Source organism: Musa acuminata, chromosome BXJ2-10 (assembly GCF_036884655.1).
Source record: "Musa acuminata AAA Group cultivar baxijiao chromosome BXJ2-10, Cavendish_Baxijiao_AAA, whole genome shotgun sequence".
Taxonomy (NCBI): domain Eukaryota; kingdom Viridiplantae; phylum Streptophyta; class Magnoliopsida; order Zingiberales; family Musaceae; genus Musa; species Musa acuminata.
In genome coordinates, this window is record NC_088347.1 from 18,684,341 (window position 1) to 18,702,219 (window position 17,879).

Consider the following 17,879-nt stretch of genomic DNA (forward strand, 5'->3'; position numbering starts at 1 on the left):
AAGACATAATCAAAAATCAATTTTAATATGATATGAATAACCTACCTGTGATATGTAATCTAGTACTAGCTACACATCGTGACGTATCGTATGGTCTTATTCATAAATAGCTCTATCCTACTTAAGCATCTGATCGTGCATAAATATTAGGTCGATTTTAATATTATTTTTATGATCCAATTTAATAAAATAATTGATCCATCCATTTCGTTGAGCTCAAATAATTAGTTCAAAATATTTAAACCTAAATTAACATGAATACCTTCATTAAATCCTTATAAATTCATCGTACTCTAAACTAAGATACTACAGTAATTATTTTGGCCTTTCCATCAATCATCTTTAAACTCCTAAATCCCAAAGATTACATGATAAATAGAGCCACTAATGGACTCAAAGAATCCAAAAGAATTAAAAGAGCATATAAAGTATTTTTATTCAATATCCAATCAAACTAAAACTTTGATATAATTAGAAAGAATGGCTCTTGCATGACAACATTTTCTCTTCACAAGAAACACTATTTCACGTCCTAACTTGCATATACGAAGATGTAACATTCTCTTCTAGTTCACAATCTATACCCTACATATATGATTAACTTGGTTGTCATATTTCAAAGTATATTACTGTTATTGATAGGAGTACAATAAAAAATAGATAATCATAAAATTAAAATATGTTAATGTGTTTAACAAAAATGATAGAGTTTTCCTTATGATTTTAACATATGTACATAATTATAACATCTAACCAAAAGTAAACCAAAATATAATATTTTCAAAATTTATACGCACAAAATATCCATAGATTATTGTCTATAGTATGACATATTAAAACATCTTCAAACAAAAGATTCAATTTATTAATAATTATTTTAATTTCAATGGTCTTTCTTTTATTATTATTTGTTGTAGTAATATATATATTTTTTAAGTGAATCTAATTTTTCATACTAAGTGCAAGGAATTAAAATCTAATAGTGATGCTCATTAATTATTTAAAAAAAAAAATTAAAATCACTAGAAAGGGAAGCAAGATTTTTTTGTATTTTTTATTTCTTACTAGCTAATTTTAAAATAACTCATGAAATGCATCAAGTAATTTTATAGTAAGGTAAAGAGATTTTGGTTGAGTCACTTATCTCATTGTCGAAAGCCACCAAGGCATGGTTCGCCACCTTTTCTTTGTTGGTTTGTTCCTCGTCTTTGAATGTACTCATTTCATCCCAAGTCATATTGATTGGTTTCTTATTCTTTGGCAGTCTCTTCTTTTTAAATTTATTTTTATTCTTTGATTCTTGTTTTATAAATTTTTAAATTTGCTTGTGAGGAGTTCAAAGTCATCATCACTTGCTTTCGCTCGAGTGGTCTTCTTTTGTTTTAAATGTCAAATCCTTCATGTTCTTTAGAAGGTTATTCTCATGTTCATCAAGTTCATCATATGCCTTGTACAACATTTCATAGGTAATCAAAGACCCGATAAGTTTTTCGAGTGGAAAGTTATTTAGGTCATTTGCCTCTTGTATTATAGTGACTTTCGAATCCTAATTTTTAGAAAGAGATCATAAAATTTTATTAACAAGTTTAAGAATAAAAAAATATTTGCTAAGAGCTTTTAAATTATTAATGACATCCGTAAAATGGGTGTACATGTCAATAATAGTTTCAGTTGCCTTTATTCGAAATACCTTAAAGTCATACGCCAAAAGATTTATTTTAAACTCTTTTACTCTATTCATGCCTTCATGAGTTACTTATAGTGTATGCCAAATCTCATATGTAGTTTCATATAAAGAAATATAATTAGACTCATTTTTGTTCAAAACACAAAATAGAGCATTCAGAGCATTCAAAGAAAAAGTTTTCTTCTCCAAATCATCTTAATCATTTATTAGATTAGAAGACTTTTGAAAACTATTTTTAATAATATTTCATAAATTTAAATCCATATAAAGTAAGAAAACTCATATTCGAGTTTTCCAATAAATGTAGTCCGTCTCATTGAACATAAAATGATGAATGATAAAGTGGCCCTCTTGAAAGGTAAAAAAAGTCATCTCACTTGTGTGTTAAACCAAATATAGAAAAATGTGACTCTGATACGAACTGTTAGGACTGGGAGGGTGAATTAGTTCTATCGATAAAAACGATATCAATTCAAAAATCTTATTCGATAAAAGCTGATATCGAAAATGAGCTTGACTTAGAGTGCATTCATAAGCATAGTGAAGGTAGTAAGTAAATTAGTTTGCAATATAAATGAAAAGCATGAAAGAAATTATAAATTGACTTTTATAATGGTTTAGTCATCCTGACCTACGTCCACTCCTGATTCCTCTTCACTTGAGGCCACTGACTTCCACTACCGATCTTCTTTCTAACGGGCGAAGATTAACTGCCCTTACAACTCTTTTCTTCTTTTCACAGATTCAGGAGTTAACTTTTACAAGCCACTCAACCCTCTCTTAAACTAAAACCGAAACTTAGAGCTAGATGGGAATTCTAAAGGATATACTATAGAGTTTTCACACTATTTTTGTTTTAGTTCTTGTCTCGACCAAGCAGGGATGAGTGGGGTATTTATATGCCCAAAATATATTTAAATTTGGAGCCAAAACGGTCTCATCCTAAGTTTTCGGGGTACTAGTGATACCACTTCCAATATTGGGTAGGACCACCGCCTGTTAATCTGACACTGGGCAGTACCACTGCTCAGTCTGATGGTACCACCACTTAACATAGTCAGGGAGACTATGTCTAGGCGATACCACTACTTGACATAATCTGGGAGACTGTGTCTGGACAGTACCATTACTAGACTCTACTATAGGACACTAAATGGGCCAAATAATAGGCTCAATTTAGTCCTAATTTAGGCTCAATTGACTCTTAATTGAATTTTAAAATAATATTATTTCATCTTAAAACCAACTCAATTAGACCTAACTAACTCGATCTAGACACACACAATTATAAGCATGAATCCTATATTATCCGGCATATCATTGATTCATTCAGTGCTTCGTCCGATCATTTCGGTGCATCGTCCTCTCTTGCGGTGTATTGCCTAATCAGTATGTTGACCTCTGCAACATTCGATCTCCTTGGCGTAATGTCCGATCCTTCTGGCCCGATGCTCGAACTCATGACATGAAGCCTTCTGCCAATACGTCAATCGATCCTCTAGTTCGATGTTTAATCTTCTAACATGTTCCACTCCGGCCCAATATCTGATTCCTCATGCTTTAATCAATTTGCCTTTTCTGATCAAAGTTAGTCTTATGTCACTTAAAACATAAATTAGATCATAAATTCGTCAATTGATTTCATTATCAAAATCCAAGATTCAACATGATGTACCTTATAATTAATCAAATAAATCATAAATTATGGGGAGTAGGTATTTATTATTGATAGTCCCCTTATTCAACTCTATGCAGTCTATGCAACTCATTTTTTTATTTACAAATAGGACTAGTGTTTTCTATAATGAAAAGCTAGGGCGAATGAACCCTTTAGCAAGGAGCTCTTGCAATTGCATCTTTAACTCTTTTAATTCTACTAGAGTTATTTTATAAGATATTTTAGATATAAATTTAGTACCAAGTATTAAGTGTATGATAAATTCAATCTCCCTATCTAGTGGCAATCTAGGAAGGTCATCTAAAAACATCTAAAGAAATTCGTTTACAATTGACATAGTTAGTTTGGCAAGTCCCATAGTCACACATCGGGAAAATCAGGCTTGTTATCTTCTATTGGAACTATAAATAAAGGCCTGAGCTTTGAAGTCAGATGCACCACAAGTGGCATCACAAGAGGCACCACAAGAAAAACCTAAGTGTTTACTTTGATTTTAAGTCCATACTCAGTTAAATAGTTTGGGCTTATACTTTGGTTTTTCTTGTTTAGTATTTTCGGGTGTTTTATGGCCTAGGAACATCTTCCTAAGGCATTTGTAATAGTCTCTTTTATAGTAGTGATTTGCTCCTCTTTCGTCCGTGGATGTAGGTCAAAGTCAATTGACCGAACCACGTAAATCTGGTGTTCTTATCACTTTTATCTTTCCGCTTTATTGTCTTTGTTTGGTAAATTTCCCGGGGCTAGCTCTAACAAACTAGTATCAGAGCCTGGTTCTGGGATCTTTTGGCAACGATGACAATAATAAAGATTTGTGTCGAAAAATTCGACAAAAATGTCAACTTCGGCATGCCAACTCAAGATGGAGGCCATTTTGATTCAAGACGGAATTGATTTGACACTACAGGGAGCAGAGAACATTCCAGATGGTATGTCAAAGGAAAATCTTGCGGGTATGGATAAAAAGGCCCGATCCAACATTATTCTAAATCTCTCTGACGAGATTTTACGGGAGGTAGCTACGGAGACTACGACTAAGAACATGTGAGATAAGCTTAAAGCCTTGTACATGAAGAGGACAATGGAGAATCGTCTCTACTTGAAGTAGAGTTTGTATATGCTTCGGATGACTGAAGGTACATCTATACTCTCACATCTTGATAAATTTGATTCCTTGATTATGGTTTTGGAGAATATAGATGCAAAAATTGATGACGAGGATAAGGCCCTATTACTCTTGTGTTCTCTTCCCCAATCTTTTAAGCATTTCCGTGATACTTTGATTTTTGGAAAAGAAACAGTTTCGTATCAAGAAATTAAATCTGCACTGAAATCTAAGGAGCAGATAGATAGGAATATCACTGGGGAAAGTAAAGAAAATCAGGCTGAAGGTCTGGTTGTTAGGGGGAGAATAGATAAAAGAGAATTTGATAGTAGTAGATCTAAATCTAGAACTAAATCCTGACATAGAAATTTGGAATGCAGATATTGTCATAAAATGGGGCACATTAAGGCTGATTGTTTTAAATTAAAAAATAAATTAAAGAAAAAGGGAAAACTTGTTGAGAAAACTACTGAGTCCACTGAAACTAGTGTAGCATCTGATGAGAATGTTGAAAATATTTTCTTTGCTACTGATGACAGGACGATGTCTAAAAATGAATGGATTTTAGATTCTGGTTGTTCTTATCATATGTGTCCTAATAGAGATTTGTTTTTCACATATGAATCTTGTAATTGTGAAATTGTTTTGATGGGCAATAATGCAGCATATGATGTTGTTGGTAGAGGAACAATCCGAATTAAAATGCATAATGGTATTGTGAGGACGCTCACTAATGTTAGACATGTTCCTGATTTAAAAAAGAATCTCATCTCTTTAGGCACTTTAGAGGCCCTTGGGTGTAAATACACAACTGAAGGTGGAGTTATGAAAGTTTCTATAAGTGCTCTTATTGTTATGAAAGCTTGTAGGTCTAGTAGTTTATATATTCTGCAGGGAACTACTGTCACAGGCTCAGTTGCAGTCTCGTCATCATCATTGTCTGATTCTGACATTACCAAATTATGACATATGCGTTTGGGTCATATGAGCCAAAAAGGTTTGAGCATATTGAGCAAAAGGGGTCTACTTTGTGCACAGAGTACTAGGCCATTGGATTTTTATAAACACTACATTTTTGGAAAGTAGAAAAGAGTCAACTTCAATTCTCCGGTAGTTCACAAAACAAAAGGTACTCTTGACTATATTCATTCAGACCTTTGGGGTCCAGCTCATGTTCAATCTAAGGGTGGTGCCAGGTATATGTTGACTTTCATTGATGATTATTCCAGAAAAAATTGGGTTTATTTTCTAAAGCATAAAAATGATGTTTTTCTAACCTTTAAACAATGAAAGGCTTTGATTGAGAAACAAATAAGTAAACAGATTAAGCGGCTTCGAACAGATAATGGCATGAAATTTTGTGAAGGTGACTTTAATGAATTTTACAAAAATGAAGGAATCGTTCGGCATCGCACTGTTAGGATGACGCCTCAGCAAAATGGTGTGGCCGAACGTATGAATAGAACACTCTTGGAGAGAGCAAAGTGTATAATCTCAAATGCAGGGTTGACAAAGGACTTTTGGGCAGAGGCGATTAATATGGCCTGTTACGTTGTCAACCGCACTCCTTCTGCAGCATTAACTTTAAAACTCCGAAGGAAGTTTGGTCAGGTACTCCTGCTGATTACTCTGATTTAAAATTTTTTGGGTGTCCAGCATACATACATGTAAATGAAGGAAAATTAGAGTCTCGAGCTAAAAAGTACATTTTCCTTGGGTATGCTTCTAGGGTGAAAGGATACAGATTATGGTATTATGATCCCAAATCTCCAAAATTTATAATCAGTAGAGATGTTACTTTTGATGAATTATCTATGTTATCTTCCAAAGAGGATTCTACTAGTTGTACAAATGATAGTGCGCAGAAGTAGGTGGAGCTTGAGATTGGTAGTTCTGATTCTTTTCAATCAAACTCTTCTACTCAAAGAATGCCAGTAGATAGTCCCGAGTCTACTGACACAGATGATCAAGAGGAAGAGCAATATTCCATAGCCAAGGATAGACCACGGAGAGATATTCGACCACCACAAAGATTTGCAAATTTGATTGCATATGCTTTGTCTGTTGCATAAGAAACAAGTGAAGTTAGTGAGCTTACTTCCTACTTAGATGCAGTTTCTTGTGATAATTCCGCTAAGTGGTTGATCACGATGAATGAAGAAATTGAATCTCTCTATCGGAATAGAACTTGGGATCTTGTGAAGCCGCCTTCGAATAAGAAAATTTTTGGATGCAAATGTGATACTATTGCTGAGGGAAAGGTCCTTGTTCAGAAAATTCATACGAAGGATAATCCAGCTGATATGCTTACGAAGCCTTTTCCGGTTTACAAGTTCAAGCAGTGCTTGGACTTGGTTGGTATTCATTGTTGGTGATTGCCCGTTAGGGCTTTTATGATGAAGGTGGAGTAAGTTTTGTTGGGACATGCCACGATGGAGATTTGTTAGTTTGGCAAGTCCCATAGTCCCACATCGGGAAAATCAGGCTTGTTATCTTCTATTGGAACTATAAATAAAGGCCCGGGCTTTGAAGTCAGATGCACCACAAGTGGCATCACAAGAGGCACCACAAGAAAAACCTAAGTATTTGCTTTGGTTTTAAGTCCATACTCAGTTAAATAGTTTGGGCTTATACTTTGATTTTTCTTTTTTAGTATTTTCGGGTGTTTTATGGCCTAGGAACATCTTCCTAAGGTATTTGTAATATTCTCTTTTATAGTAGTGATTTGCTCCTCTTTCGTCCATGGATGTAGGTCAAAGTCAATTGATCGAACCACGTAAATCTGATGTTCTTGTCGTTTTTATCTTTCCGTTTTATTGTCTTTGTTGGGTTATCAAAATTACCCTTTGGTAAATTTCCTAGGATTAGCTCTAACATCCTCTAGCTTAAATTTCAGTTTCACTCTAGTGTCAGTTATATTTGTCAAATATCCTGTGCATTACTATTTAAAAATCTTCTTACTTTCATTACCGAGATAAAATGGATTGATGTCTTTTCTTCAAAAAAAAAAAAAAACTTTGCTGACTTTAGAGGTTGAAATACTATCCCCTTCTTATTACAATCAATATAAGCATGATATTTAGACAACTGGTCTATGCCAGTGTAACATCAAAATCTTATATGTTCAATATTATTAGATCTATAATTAATTATTTGTTAGCAATCTGAATTGGATAAGATCTCAAACTTTGACCTGAATATTTTATATCCTAGATTATCAATGGGCTAGCCTTTGCTTTTATCTTGGTCATAATAAAAACTCTACCTAGTACTATTCTTTGTTTTGATGAGATTGTTATCCAGTTCATTACTAAATGCCTTGGCATTCCACATTGAAAACATAGCTTTTTACCTTTAAGATATTCCCCTATATGATGCTTTCCATATTTAGGATAAATGGGTCTACGTGCCATCTAGTTGAGAAGACTGAGATGTCTAATCCACTTTTCCTTGTGTATGATATTTGGGTTGCCTCTGTTATTGTCCTTGACCTGGGAACCATTTTTATTTGCTACCCAAAATATGTTACGAGGGGTTGTTGTAAAAAATAATACACTTTCTTAGTATATCTTGACTACAGTATATTTGTTGGGCTTAAAAAATTCTTTACTCAACCTTCTTTGCCTCCAAGACCTTTTCTGTTATAAGGAAATAGGGAATATTTGGGGCATTCATCGTCATCTTCACATCCTGATAAATTTTACTCTAAGTCCTTATAGAAATTGATCCACTCTTAAGACATTAGTGCTAAATATATGAGGTGCAAATCGGAATAACTTCTCAAACTTTCTAATGTAATCCTTTACTAATTGACATTTCTTGTTTGTGATTAATAACTTCTGTCATTTTGGTTGATCGTTAGGCTATACTAAAATATTTTTGATAAAACATTTTCTTAAATCTTTCTCAAGTCATTTATTCAGCACCTACCGTCCCCCTTCTTGCATCATATTAGTGATAGATATCTTTCCACAGTATATAAATTACATAAATAAATTTAGCTTCATTTGGAATCCTTACATATTCAAAGATTCTCTTAATATTTCTTATCCACTTCTTAGCTATTGTATTACCTTCAAAAATTAGTAGATCGTTCTTTTTAAACCTTTCACTTGCTGATTCTATAACATCATGTCCTCAAGCTACTTCTAGCATCTGTCTCCTTCCTCGAGCCAATAACTACTTTAATTATTGAGATTATCTCTCCACTAATTTTGTTAGCTTATTAGTTATCATATCTCTTCGATCTATCTATGTGGATGTCTTTCTACCATCGGTAGTCTCCTCCCGAATATTCCTAGAGCTACTAACTTACTCTCTAGTTCGTATGATATCTTTATGATTAATCCCAAGTTGTTTATACCCTAGTTGACAAGTATAAGAGTATCAAATAATAATAAGAAAATCAATATAACTCAATTATTAAATTTATAAGATAGTTGAGTAGTCTGCCCTATGTTTTTGCATATATATAGATAATTTACAAGGCTTATGACCTGGACTCTGATACCATAACTTTGTAGCACCCTACTCCTAGTTCTATCCATACTCTATATACAAGACTAAGTAGAATGTCACATTTTATAGAAGTGCAACGGAAAGTAGGCAATGTTAAAATTAGAATATGCTAATGTACTAAACAAAACGATAAGATTTCTTTTGCACAAAATGTCTAATCAAAATCAAACTCAAATATAATATTTTTAAAATTTATATACACAAAATGTTCATACATCATCATCCATATTTGCGGTGGCATAAGCTTTCATGTGCTTCCTTCTCTACCTAATCACTTGGGTGCAGTACTAATATTTTTACTTATAAAATATGATCCATAATGAGTAATCATTTAATAAGTATAAGTCTTTATAGTTTTATTGAAGTGAGCATGCATCATATCATATATACCATATTTTAAATTCATCATCATAAGATAATTAATAATAAACATCTCTTCCTATGATTTTTTTAGCAAGCATAATCCTAAAATATAACACATGCAAAATAAAGAAGAAAACTACTACGTCAAGATAATTCAGAATGCTTATATGCAAATGTAGAAAGCACAATAAATTCATGGACTTCTACACCTCATATCATAACATATATGTACACTCCTATATTATACGTTATCATAAAATATGTATATACTCTTACACCGCATGTCATAATATATATATGTGCACTTCTACACTACACGTTATAATATATACACGTGCTTTAATACCATATGTTATAATATATACGTGTACCGTCATATCACATATCATAGTGCATACGTGTACTCTCATATCATATATTATAATATATATGTACACTCTCATACCATATGTTATAATACATACGCATACTCCCATACTACACATCATAGCATATATATGCGTTATATGTCATAACATATCTATGCATTTCCATATCATACATCATATAAAACACATGCACTCTTACACCGCAATTGATTATATATACATATAAGATATTTTTTATGCTTATAAAATATATTAATTTATATTTAGCTCATGATGATCATATCATTTGAAATATGCTTCACAAAATATATTATGCATATGATAATTAATACAACTACTATTTTGCACTGAATTAAACTTATACTTACCTGATTAAACTAAAAAATGATGATCCTAATGAAAGATCATATTCCTTAATGATTGAGTGTGCTAAGGAGTGATACATATATTAAATTGGAAGCATATAGCCATGAGATATCTTAATTAGGAACCCTACCTCTTAAATTATCAATTTATAATAATTCATTATAATAATCCATGAAAAAGTTTGATAAAATCTCTTATAAAAGAAACTATACTTAACTTAAAAATTTATCTAGATTTCACTATCAATTTTTCTAACAATTCACTTTATATTCGAGTGAACTAGTTTGCATCAATTAAATGATCGCACAATTCTACGGAGAAATTTTAATTTACTATTCTAACTAACTAGACGATCTTAAATTATTATGAAATTTTATAAAAAAAACTAGAAAACATATAAAATAAATACATATCAAATTTCGGCCTAGAACAAAATTATTTGGAGGCTAAAGTACCCTCCTAATTTAATTATCGACATATATTTTATTCTATTGAAACTAGGTAGGGACTATATGAAATTATAAACATCATGTACAAAAATAGTATTTATACATACATATACATACATATATATATATATATATATATATATATATATATATATATATATATATATATATATTGATTGATGTATCTTGAGATGAATCCGAAACGAAAAGTATGTTATTGAGTTCCGATTGTTCAGCTAAAGCGTGTGGGATTTCAGTGCAAACACTAAGCATACGACCACATCCATCCATCCATCCATCCCGCACGTGTTTGTTCTTGCATGAACCTCGTCAAACCGTTGCCTTCAACTCTACGAGTCCCGTAATCGTTGGCTGGTCAAAGTTGCCTGCTCATTGCCATGACGTACACCTTGGAACTCGTACACCGCAAGTCAAACACCGCGTGCCTGAATCCGGTACGGCACGTTTTCCTCATTCCTCCACAGCTGTGTGTGTCTTGTGAGAGGGTTCGGTGCGCTGTCTCACGCCTCGAAGACCGTCAGCTCAAGTCATTCTAGCCGTATTCCTCCTCAAGTGGAGATGGATTGCTTACGCTAACTGTTGTGTTTACGTTCTTCTTGGCCCTTTTCCTTCTCTTTTTCCGGTGCTTTAGGCTGTGTGTGTTATTTTGTCTTACTAGGAAGACTTGTTTTGTTGCTCTCTTTTCTTACCTTAGGAAATTATTTATTATAAATTGATCAGGTTCAAACCCTAAAAAGTCTTTATTTACAGTGTAAAAAATAACCCATTTATATTTAATAATAATAATAATAATAATGATAATGATAATAATATGTTTCTTTTGAATCTGTTAACCTAATATTATCTAATACAATAGTCTTTCACTTGATCTGATTTGATCCGAGTCACTCTGTCGGTTCTTCCCCGGTCAAGTGGGATTTTAGCGGACCTCGTAAAACAAAACGTGTGTTTTCGATGGTGTGGGTCAGACGCGTGGATATGCATAAGCTTTTCACAGAGCGACTAGTGTGGGACCCACGGGAAGCGAGAGGGGGTAAACGAGGGGGGTATCGTTCGCTTTCCCCCGTGACCGCAAGCTACTGGGCCATCGGCGCCGACGGTGTCTCACGGATCACGCGACGAGGTGGTAGCTGTCCGACACGTGGCACCAAACCGAAGATAAAAGAGGATAATACAGAAAATAATTTTTAAAAGGGCAATAAGTCGTTTCGCAGCCGAATTCGAATCCCGTCGCCTCTCTCCCCCTCCCTATATAATCCGAAACGCCGCGGAAGAAGCGAACATTATAGCGGTTTCGTGTCTGCGTTCTTTGGCTTCCGTGGCCGCCAATCCGTCTCCTCCCTCGAGACCTAAATCGCAGCGGGAGTTCGTCGAGGTATCTTCCGTTGCTTTCCTTCACCCTCGATCCGATCATCAATTCACATATTTCCACTGCCTGTTTGTTCTGTTATGCAATGATCACTCAGGGTCCTCCCCTTGGGTTTCAATTTCTTGGAAAATGAACGTTTTTGACTTGTACCAAATCTTCTCCAGCTGTCAATGTTTGATGGAAAACGGTTCAGTTCTTGGATTCTTGATTGTTTATGTTATTGATTGGCCGAGCGAATCTTCTGCGAACAACGATTCAGTTCGCGCCGCTTGTATCGCGGATGTACTCGAGATCCCCATCTAGAAAGAAAAGGAAATCAAGGCTTGCCCTTAAAAACAACACTAGGTTCAAAGCAGTTGGAATATTTTCAACTCGATCGCCTCATAACCTTAGCTGTAGATCAGTTTATATGAAGTTGATTCCTTGTTACCCCTTTATGGTTTTTGATCCATGTGGATCTTTTAAATGGCTGTAGCTCTCATTATCGATATATCCCTCAAATTGTTTTGTTTTTGTAAGTGAGATTACTTTAGAACGCTAGTCCATCTTTTTGATATCCGTACTATATGATCAAATGGGTTATTCTTGTGAGATTGGAAAGCTAATACCAACATAAATATATAGAATTTCTCATGTAATTAATACCTTTCCCAGTTTAATTTAATGAAACTGATGCAAGATATTGCTTGTTCATTTTTTCTCAGATATCCCATGCTGCATCTTGTGTCTTGTGTTTTGGACTATTGAGCATTTACCGTTTTGATCCATAAATTAGGTAGCTTATGTTATTTTCTAAACGTCATTCTTTGTTGGAGCAAGACACATGTTTGCGTGTCAAAGTAATTTCACCAAGTCATTTGCAAAATATATTTTGTGATTCGCTATATGTGTATATGGTTGATATCCTCCACTTAATGAGTATTTTACTTTTCTCTTACATAAAAGTAAACAGGGGAAAAGGCTTAAAGTTTATATATGGTGTCAGTATGGCGAACCTGATTGTTTTGTTGTTCTTAGTTTTCGTGAGCAATATGTAGGATATGTTTCTTTCCATATGACAGTTCCTTGGATGACTCTTCCTCGTGGGGTATTTTTTTCTGTTAAACTTCTTCGGAAGTAAGATCAGAAATTCTGAAATCATTGTCTTTGGCATCATGATTGTATTTACTCAAACTTTGTGTTCCATTTTCTTGCATTACTGTTCTCTTATGAATACTATTCTTAAAATTCAGCCAACTATGTTGATTTCTAGAGATTGTGTGGTCCAATTCTTTTTTTCTTGACTGGTATATTGTACATAGGAGGCTTCTTGTGCTGTGAAAAATTGCTGCAGGCACTAAATACCCACCTCTAGTGATGGGGGAGAATCTGTTACTGGAAATTTCGATGATATTTATGCTAATGAATATCTGGGTTTTGGGCAATCCTACCATTTGAACCTCAGGTGGTAGATGGAGTTGTCATTTGCTTGTTACATGGGAACTGAGATTTTAACAGAACCATTACTCTCCTTTAAGGAGTTTTTTTGTTAATTTTGGGTCTCCAAGGTCATGCCTTAACTATGTTTTTTGACATACAATCTTTGGATGATAAATTGCATAGACTGTTGAATTTGCAGAGAAATGTTTCAGATCTTTAAATCACTGTCCAACGATCACCTTAGTGATATGTAGTACTGATTTCTAATACATGAATATTGTCCATGTTTATCTTTGTTAGCACTAAGAACTGTTGTTCTAATTAGTTAAGGTGTTTTATTTTGTGTATGTGTGTGCACATTTCGTTCTCTCTGTGTTTACAGATAATGCTTTACTAACCTTCATATGACATAGGAAATCACACATCATCTGCAGTGGCACAACGAAGATCCTAGATGCTGAGATGGATCATAATGGAATCTGGAATCATCCACAACATGACCCTCAATTAAGCTCAGGTGTTTGTACAAATTTTGTGCTTCTATTTCCATGGAATGGTGTATATTACAGTTGTTGAACTAGAAACTTAAAATTTTGTATTTGATTTTTGAGTCAAGTGATTTTTTATTGTTTCATACATTGATGATGCTGCACCAGTCTGATTAGCCCCATGGCTTTTGCAGACAATCCAACAAGAGCTGGTGACCATCCATCATCCAGTTCCAGTTCAGGATTTCCAATTTCTTCTGCTGCCATTCCTGGAACATCAAATAGTTCTCACATAGATCCTGAGTGTCATGAAAGTTTTGGAAACTTTCCACCAAACCAAGCCCTAAATGAACCTTCTTGTTATGAACAACCTATAAGAGGCGATGGATACAACACAATTTATCCTCAGATGGACTATAGAAGGATTGCATTCAAAAGAAAAAGCCCAGTTATGCCTGTAATTGCTGACAGAGCTAATACTACCGGACACTATCAAGCTGGAAGTTCTTCCAACTGTCCCTCTTACCCTACTAGTTTAGAACCAAGGGTTTCTCCAAGTCCTGAATGCTGGCCTTTGGAGACCCTAAACATGCCAGCCGGCTACAGAAATGACAATAATATCACTGGGGAAAGACTGCAGAGGAATGTAAGAAGCCGGCAAACTGAAGACTTTCAGTTAAACCCAGCTTGGTTCTATGACTCAAGATTTATGGCTTACCCATTTTATTCATCCTGTAATACTTCTGATCCAAGAATGGCACAGCAATGGAACCAACTTTCTGCACCCATGGTTCCCCAAGGGCAGCTTCCAACTCCAGGTTTGTCACAATAAGAAATTTGGCTACAGTAGCTTTGTACTTGGGTTGTGTGCGCTTCATGTTCGATCCTTTTTATTCCTGGAAATTGCAGGTGCTTTTAATCATGAGGTGAGCCGACCCACTGCAAGAGCCAATGCTAACTGCGGTACCACTGCCAGTAATAATGCGTATCTTTCTCATCCCAATCATAATATAAACAGAAGTGTTCCTCTGCCAGCTCTTCAACACCCTTCCAACCAAGGAATGGTGCCAGCTCAAAGTGGTCACAACCGCATGGTCGTCCCTTATAGCACCATCTCAAGCTATTCAGGCACCGGGATGTCAATTGCATCTGATATCGAAGTCCCGATGGGCATGGACGCAGCTGCACCTTCAAGATATATGAGGCCACTGTCTATCATAGGGCACACTGGCCATGGGGAAAGACACAGTGCAAGACATGCACATCGGAGATCTCATTTAATATTCAGTCAACATACTGCATATAATAGATTGGCACCTGAGGTTGATTTTCTTTTTAACGGAAGAAGGCATTACTCCACTGGCTCCAATTTGTTTGTGCATCATTCTAATGTTCGATGCAACATGCTTGCAGGGTATTTTGATGACTGATTGGTCAGCCTTCTATGACTCGGTGAGTTTACTTGATCAGCACAGGGACATGAGACTGGATATTGACAACATGAGCTATGAGGTAACTTAAAGTTGCTTTGTTTTTTCCAATGTTTCGTCATCAACCCTTAATGTTCTTTTCATGATATATGGTTATTTTCTGCAGGAATTGCTTGCTTTGGAAGAAAGGATAGGGAATGTCAGCACAGGCTTGTCGGAAGAGACCATTTTAAGAAGCATGGTGGAGATGGTTTACCATTCTAATCAAATCCAGGAGGAGGGACAGTGTGCAATATGCCTGGTAAAGACCATATCCGTAACAAACGTTCGACTTGGGTGCTCCTGCTAATAAATTCTTGGAAAACACCACTGTGAAATCTGATTAACCCGCAAAAAAAATTTTGCTAACTTGATATTTTAAGTTCTAAGTGCACGACTTGCGTTTACAGGAAGAGTACAAAGACAAGGAGAAACTGGGAACACTGAACTGTGGGCATGATTTCCACGTTGGCTGCATCTCCCAGTGGTTGCAAATGAAGAATGTTTGTCCAATTTGCAAGGATTCTGCCTCTAGTAACACTTGGAAGGAGCAATGATTTCTTTATTAACAAGCTTTACTTAGTGATGTTATTTTATTCTTCCAAATCCTACATTGATTGTTCTTCAAGGATTAGCTGAGTTTGTGTCTCTGTATATTTGGGTTTAAAAAATTAAGCCACTAATGATACCATATTTAGTCCCCACAGAGACCACTGTGTGTGAATATGTGTCTCTGTATACATAATTACATATGGAATATATGTGTATAATTCGATGTGTTCAATCTTAGGGGAGAAGGTGGTGGTGGTGGAACAAACAGAATAGGGGAAAATGTAATAAGAAAATACTCGCTAGATTGAGTTGATAATTTTTTTTATTCTTTTTCTTAAAAAAACGAATGGGGGAGATGTTGCGGAGAGGGGAGTGGGGGAGGGAGGGGATGGAGGGGGAAGGTGAGGGGGTGAAGTGGGAGGGTGGGAGGGGATGGAGGCGGACGACGGGATGGGGTGAAATGAGATGGGGTGGAGGGGAGGGAGAGGGGGGAGGAGGGAGTGATGTGGGAGTGGCGGAAGGTGTGGAGGATAGGTAACCTCCTCCTCCCCCTTCCACTCCTGCTATCCCCCCTTACGCTCCCTTTCCCCATTCTCACTTCGCCCCCTCCGACACTCTCGCTCCCTCTCTCTCTCTCTCTCTCTCTCCCCCCCCCCCCTCCCTACTCCCACACATTATACCCCCGGATCATCATTGAAAACACAATTTGGGATACTTTTTGATGTATTTGATCATCATAAATAAATAGATAGAGATATGACCCTTAGTTAAACAAATCTGAGAATATATATATATATACATATATATTATATCCTTTATGAATCATCAGAGCTTTGAGTAACAACTTGATCTGATTCATAAGGAATTTACCAAAATTTCAGTATGAGCAGTCAAATAATGTACAAATGTGATCGACTAGATTAGTACAATGTGCTATAGGAACTCGCACGACTGCAATCCTATTGCTCAGAAGGTGCAACGTTGAGTCAACTGATCGTTTCAACCACAACTCATTGAAAAGTGTTCTATGGAAATAATATTGCAGTCAATTATAATATAGCTTCTTCCTGATCTTCAGAGACTAATTTTTCTTAAAAATTATGACCACTTGATGCCTCTTTAAATTTTTCATGTACCATATCCTTCTAAACTTAAGAATATAATCATAAGATTCGGATATATTTTTTACCATTAATAGGAATAATAACAAAAATAACAATATACTATATATTTCAACTATTTGAGGTCTGACTACATGAATCTTTGTCTAATAATTAACTAACTAAATTATGGATAAAATTACTGATTAAGAAAAAATAAATCACACAAGGCCTATTATCTCTTTCACAAGATAACTATTTGGTTGATTCCTCTAATGCTACCTATCTAGTTTAACAAATTATAAATAGATATACCAATTAATTATACCTAAAGATATTTGTTAAAGTGCCAAAAATAAAAGAAAGAAGGGGAAGGCCTCCATTTTACAGAGGGTAAGTGCATAACCTCATCCTTGTGGGCAAAAAGACTAATCCCATAAATCAAATCTTGGCAACGTGGATTACAAAAAGAAAAATCTTCAGATGATACTTAGGATAGCCTCGTTAAAGGCCTAAGAACTAAATTTAATAAAAAATATTATAAATAGACTCCAGTCGTCATTAATAAAATTAATCCTTTCAATTAATTTGACTCTGGCCGTTGACATTTTGTTCTCGAGAGAGCTGTAGCATCGATATTCCAAACTTTAACTGACATTTTAGTGACTCCCTTCATCTCATACTTGTAGACTTCTTCTCCCTTTCCATGACAAGGGCAACAGATTATCCACATGAGAAAAGTGGCAAAGGCTCCTCTCCCTCTCTCTCTCTCATACCCTCTATTATCCACCTGAATAAAAGATATATGTCACGAGTTAGGTCATTCACCATCACAGACATGAATCTTCTTTGCAAAATGATACAAGTAATTATAAGGCCAACTCTAAAATCTTCTTTGAAGTTTTTGCATGGACGACAAATAATATGCCT

At 35.2% G+C, this 17,879-nt stretch overlaps 1 protein-coding gene across 3 annotated transcripts; it reads left to right on the forward strand.

Annotated features, from left to right (window-relative positions):
* The first annotated feature begins 11,769 nt into the window (after positions 1-11,769).
* Positions 11,770-16,003, forward strand: LOC103978203 (E3 ubiquitin-protein ligase MBR1). Of its 3 annotated transcripts, XM_009393916.3 has the most exons (7): positions 11,770-11,927; positions 13,754-13,857; positions 14,023-14,646; positions 14,738-15,150; positions 15,242-15,340; positions 15,425-15,559; positions 15,708-16,003. In XM_009393916.3, the coding sequence occupies exons 2-7, from the start codon at positions 13,803-13,805 to the stop codon at positions 15,852-15,854; spliced, it is 1,473 nt and encodes a 490-aa protein (XP_009392191.2). In that variant the 5' UTR covers positions 11,770-11,927; positions 13,754-13,802; the 3' UTR covers positions 15,855-16,003. The 3 variants fall into 3 exon arrangements, with proteins under 3 accessions (XP_009392191.2, XP_064983974.1, XP_018678283.2); XM_065127902.1 differs by lacking the exon at positions 11,770-11,927 and having other exon boundaries at positions 13,754-13,859; XM_018822738.2 differs by lacking the exon at positions 11,770-11,927 and having other exon boundaries at positions 13,997-14,646.
* Positions 16,004-17,879: the final 1,876 nt, after the last annotated feature.

Bases quoted from the DNA above. Each gene is read 5' to 3' on its own strand.
- LOC103978203 (XM_009393916.3), top strand. From the start codon at position 13,803: ATGGATCATAATGGAATCTGGAATCATCCACAACATGACCCTCAATTA. The intron at 13,858-14,022 runs GTGTTTGTACAA...TGGCTTTTGCAG, and splicing joins TGACCCTCAATTAAGCTCAG to ACAATCCAACAAGAGCTGGT. The intron at 15,560-15,707 runs GTAAAGACCATA...TTGCGTTTACAG, and splicing joins GACAGTGTGCAATATGCCTG to GAAGAGTACAAAGACAAGGA.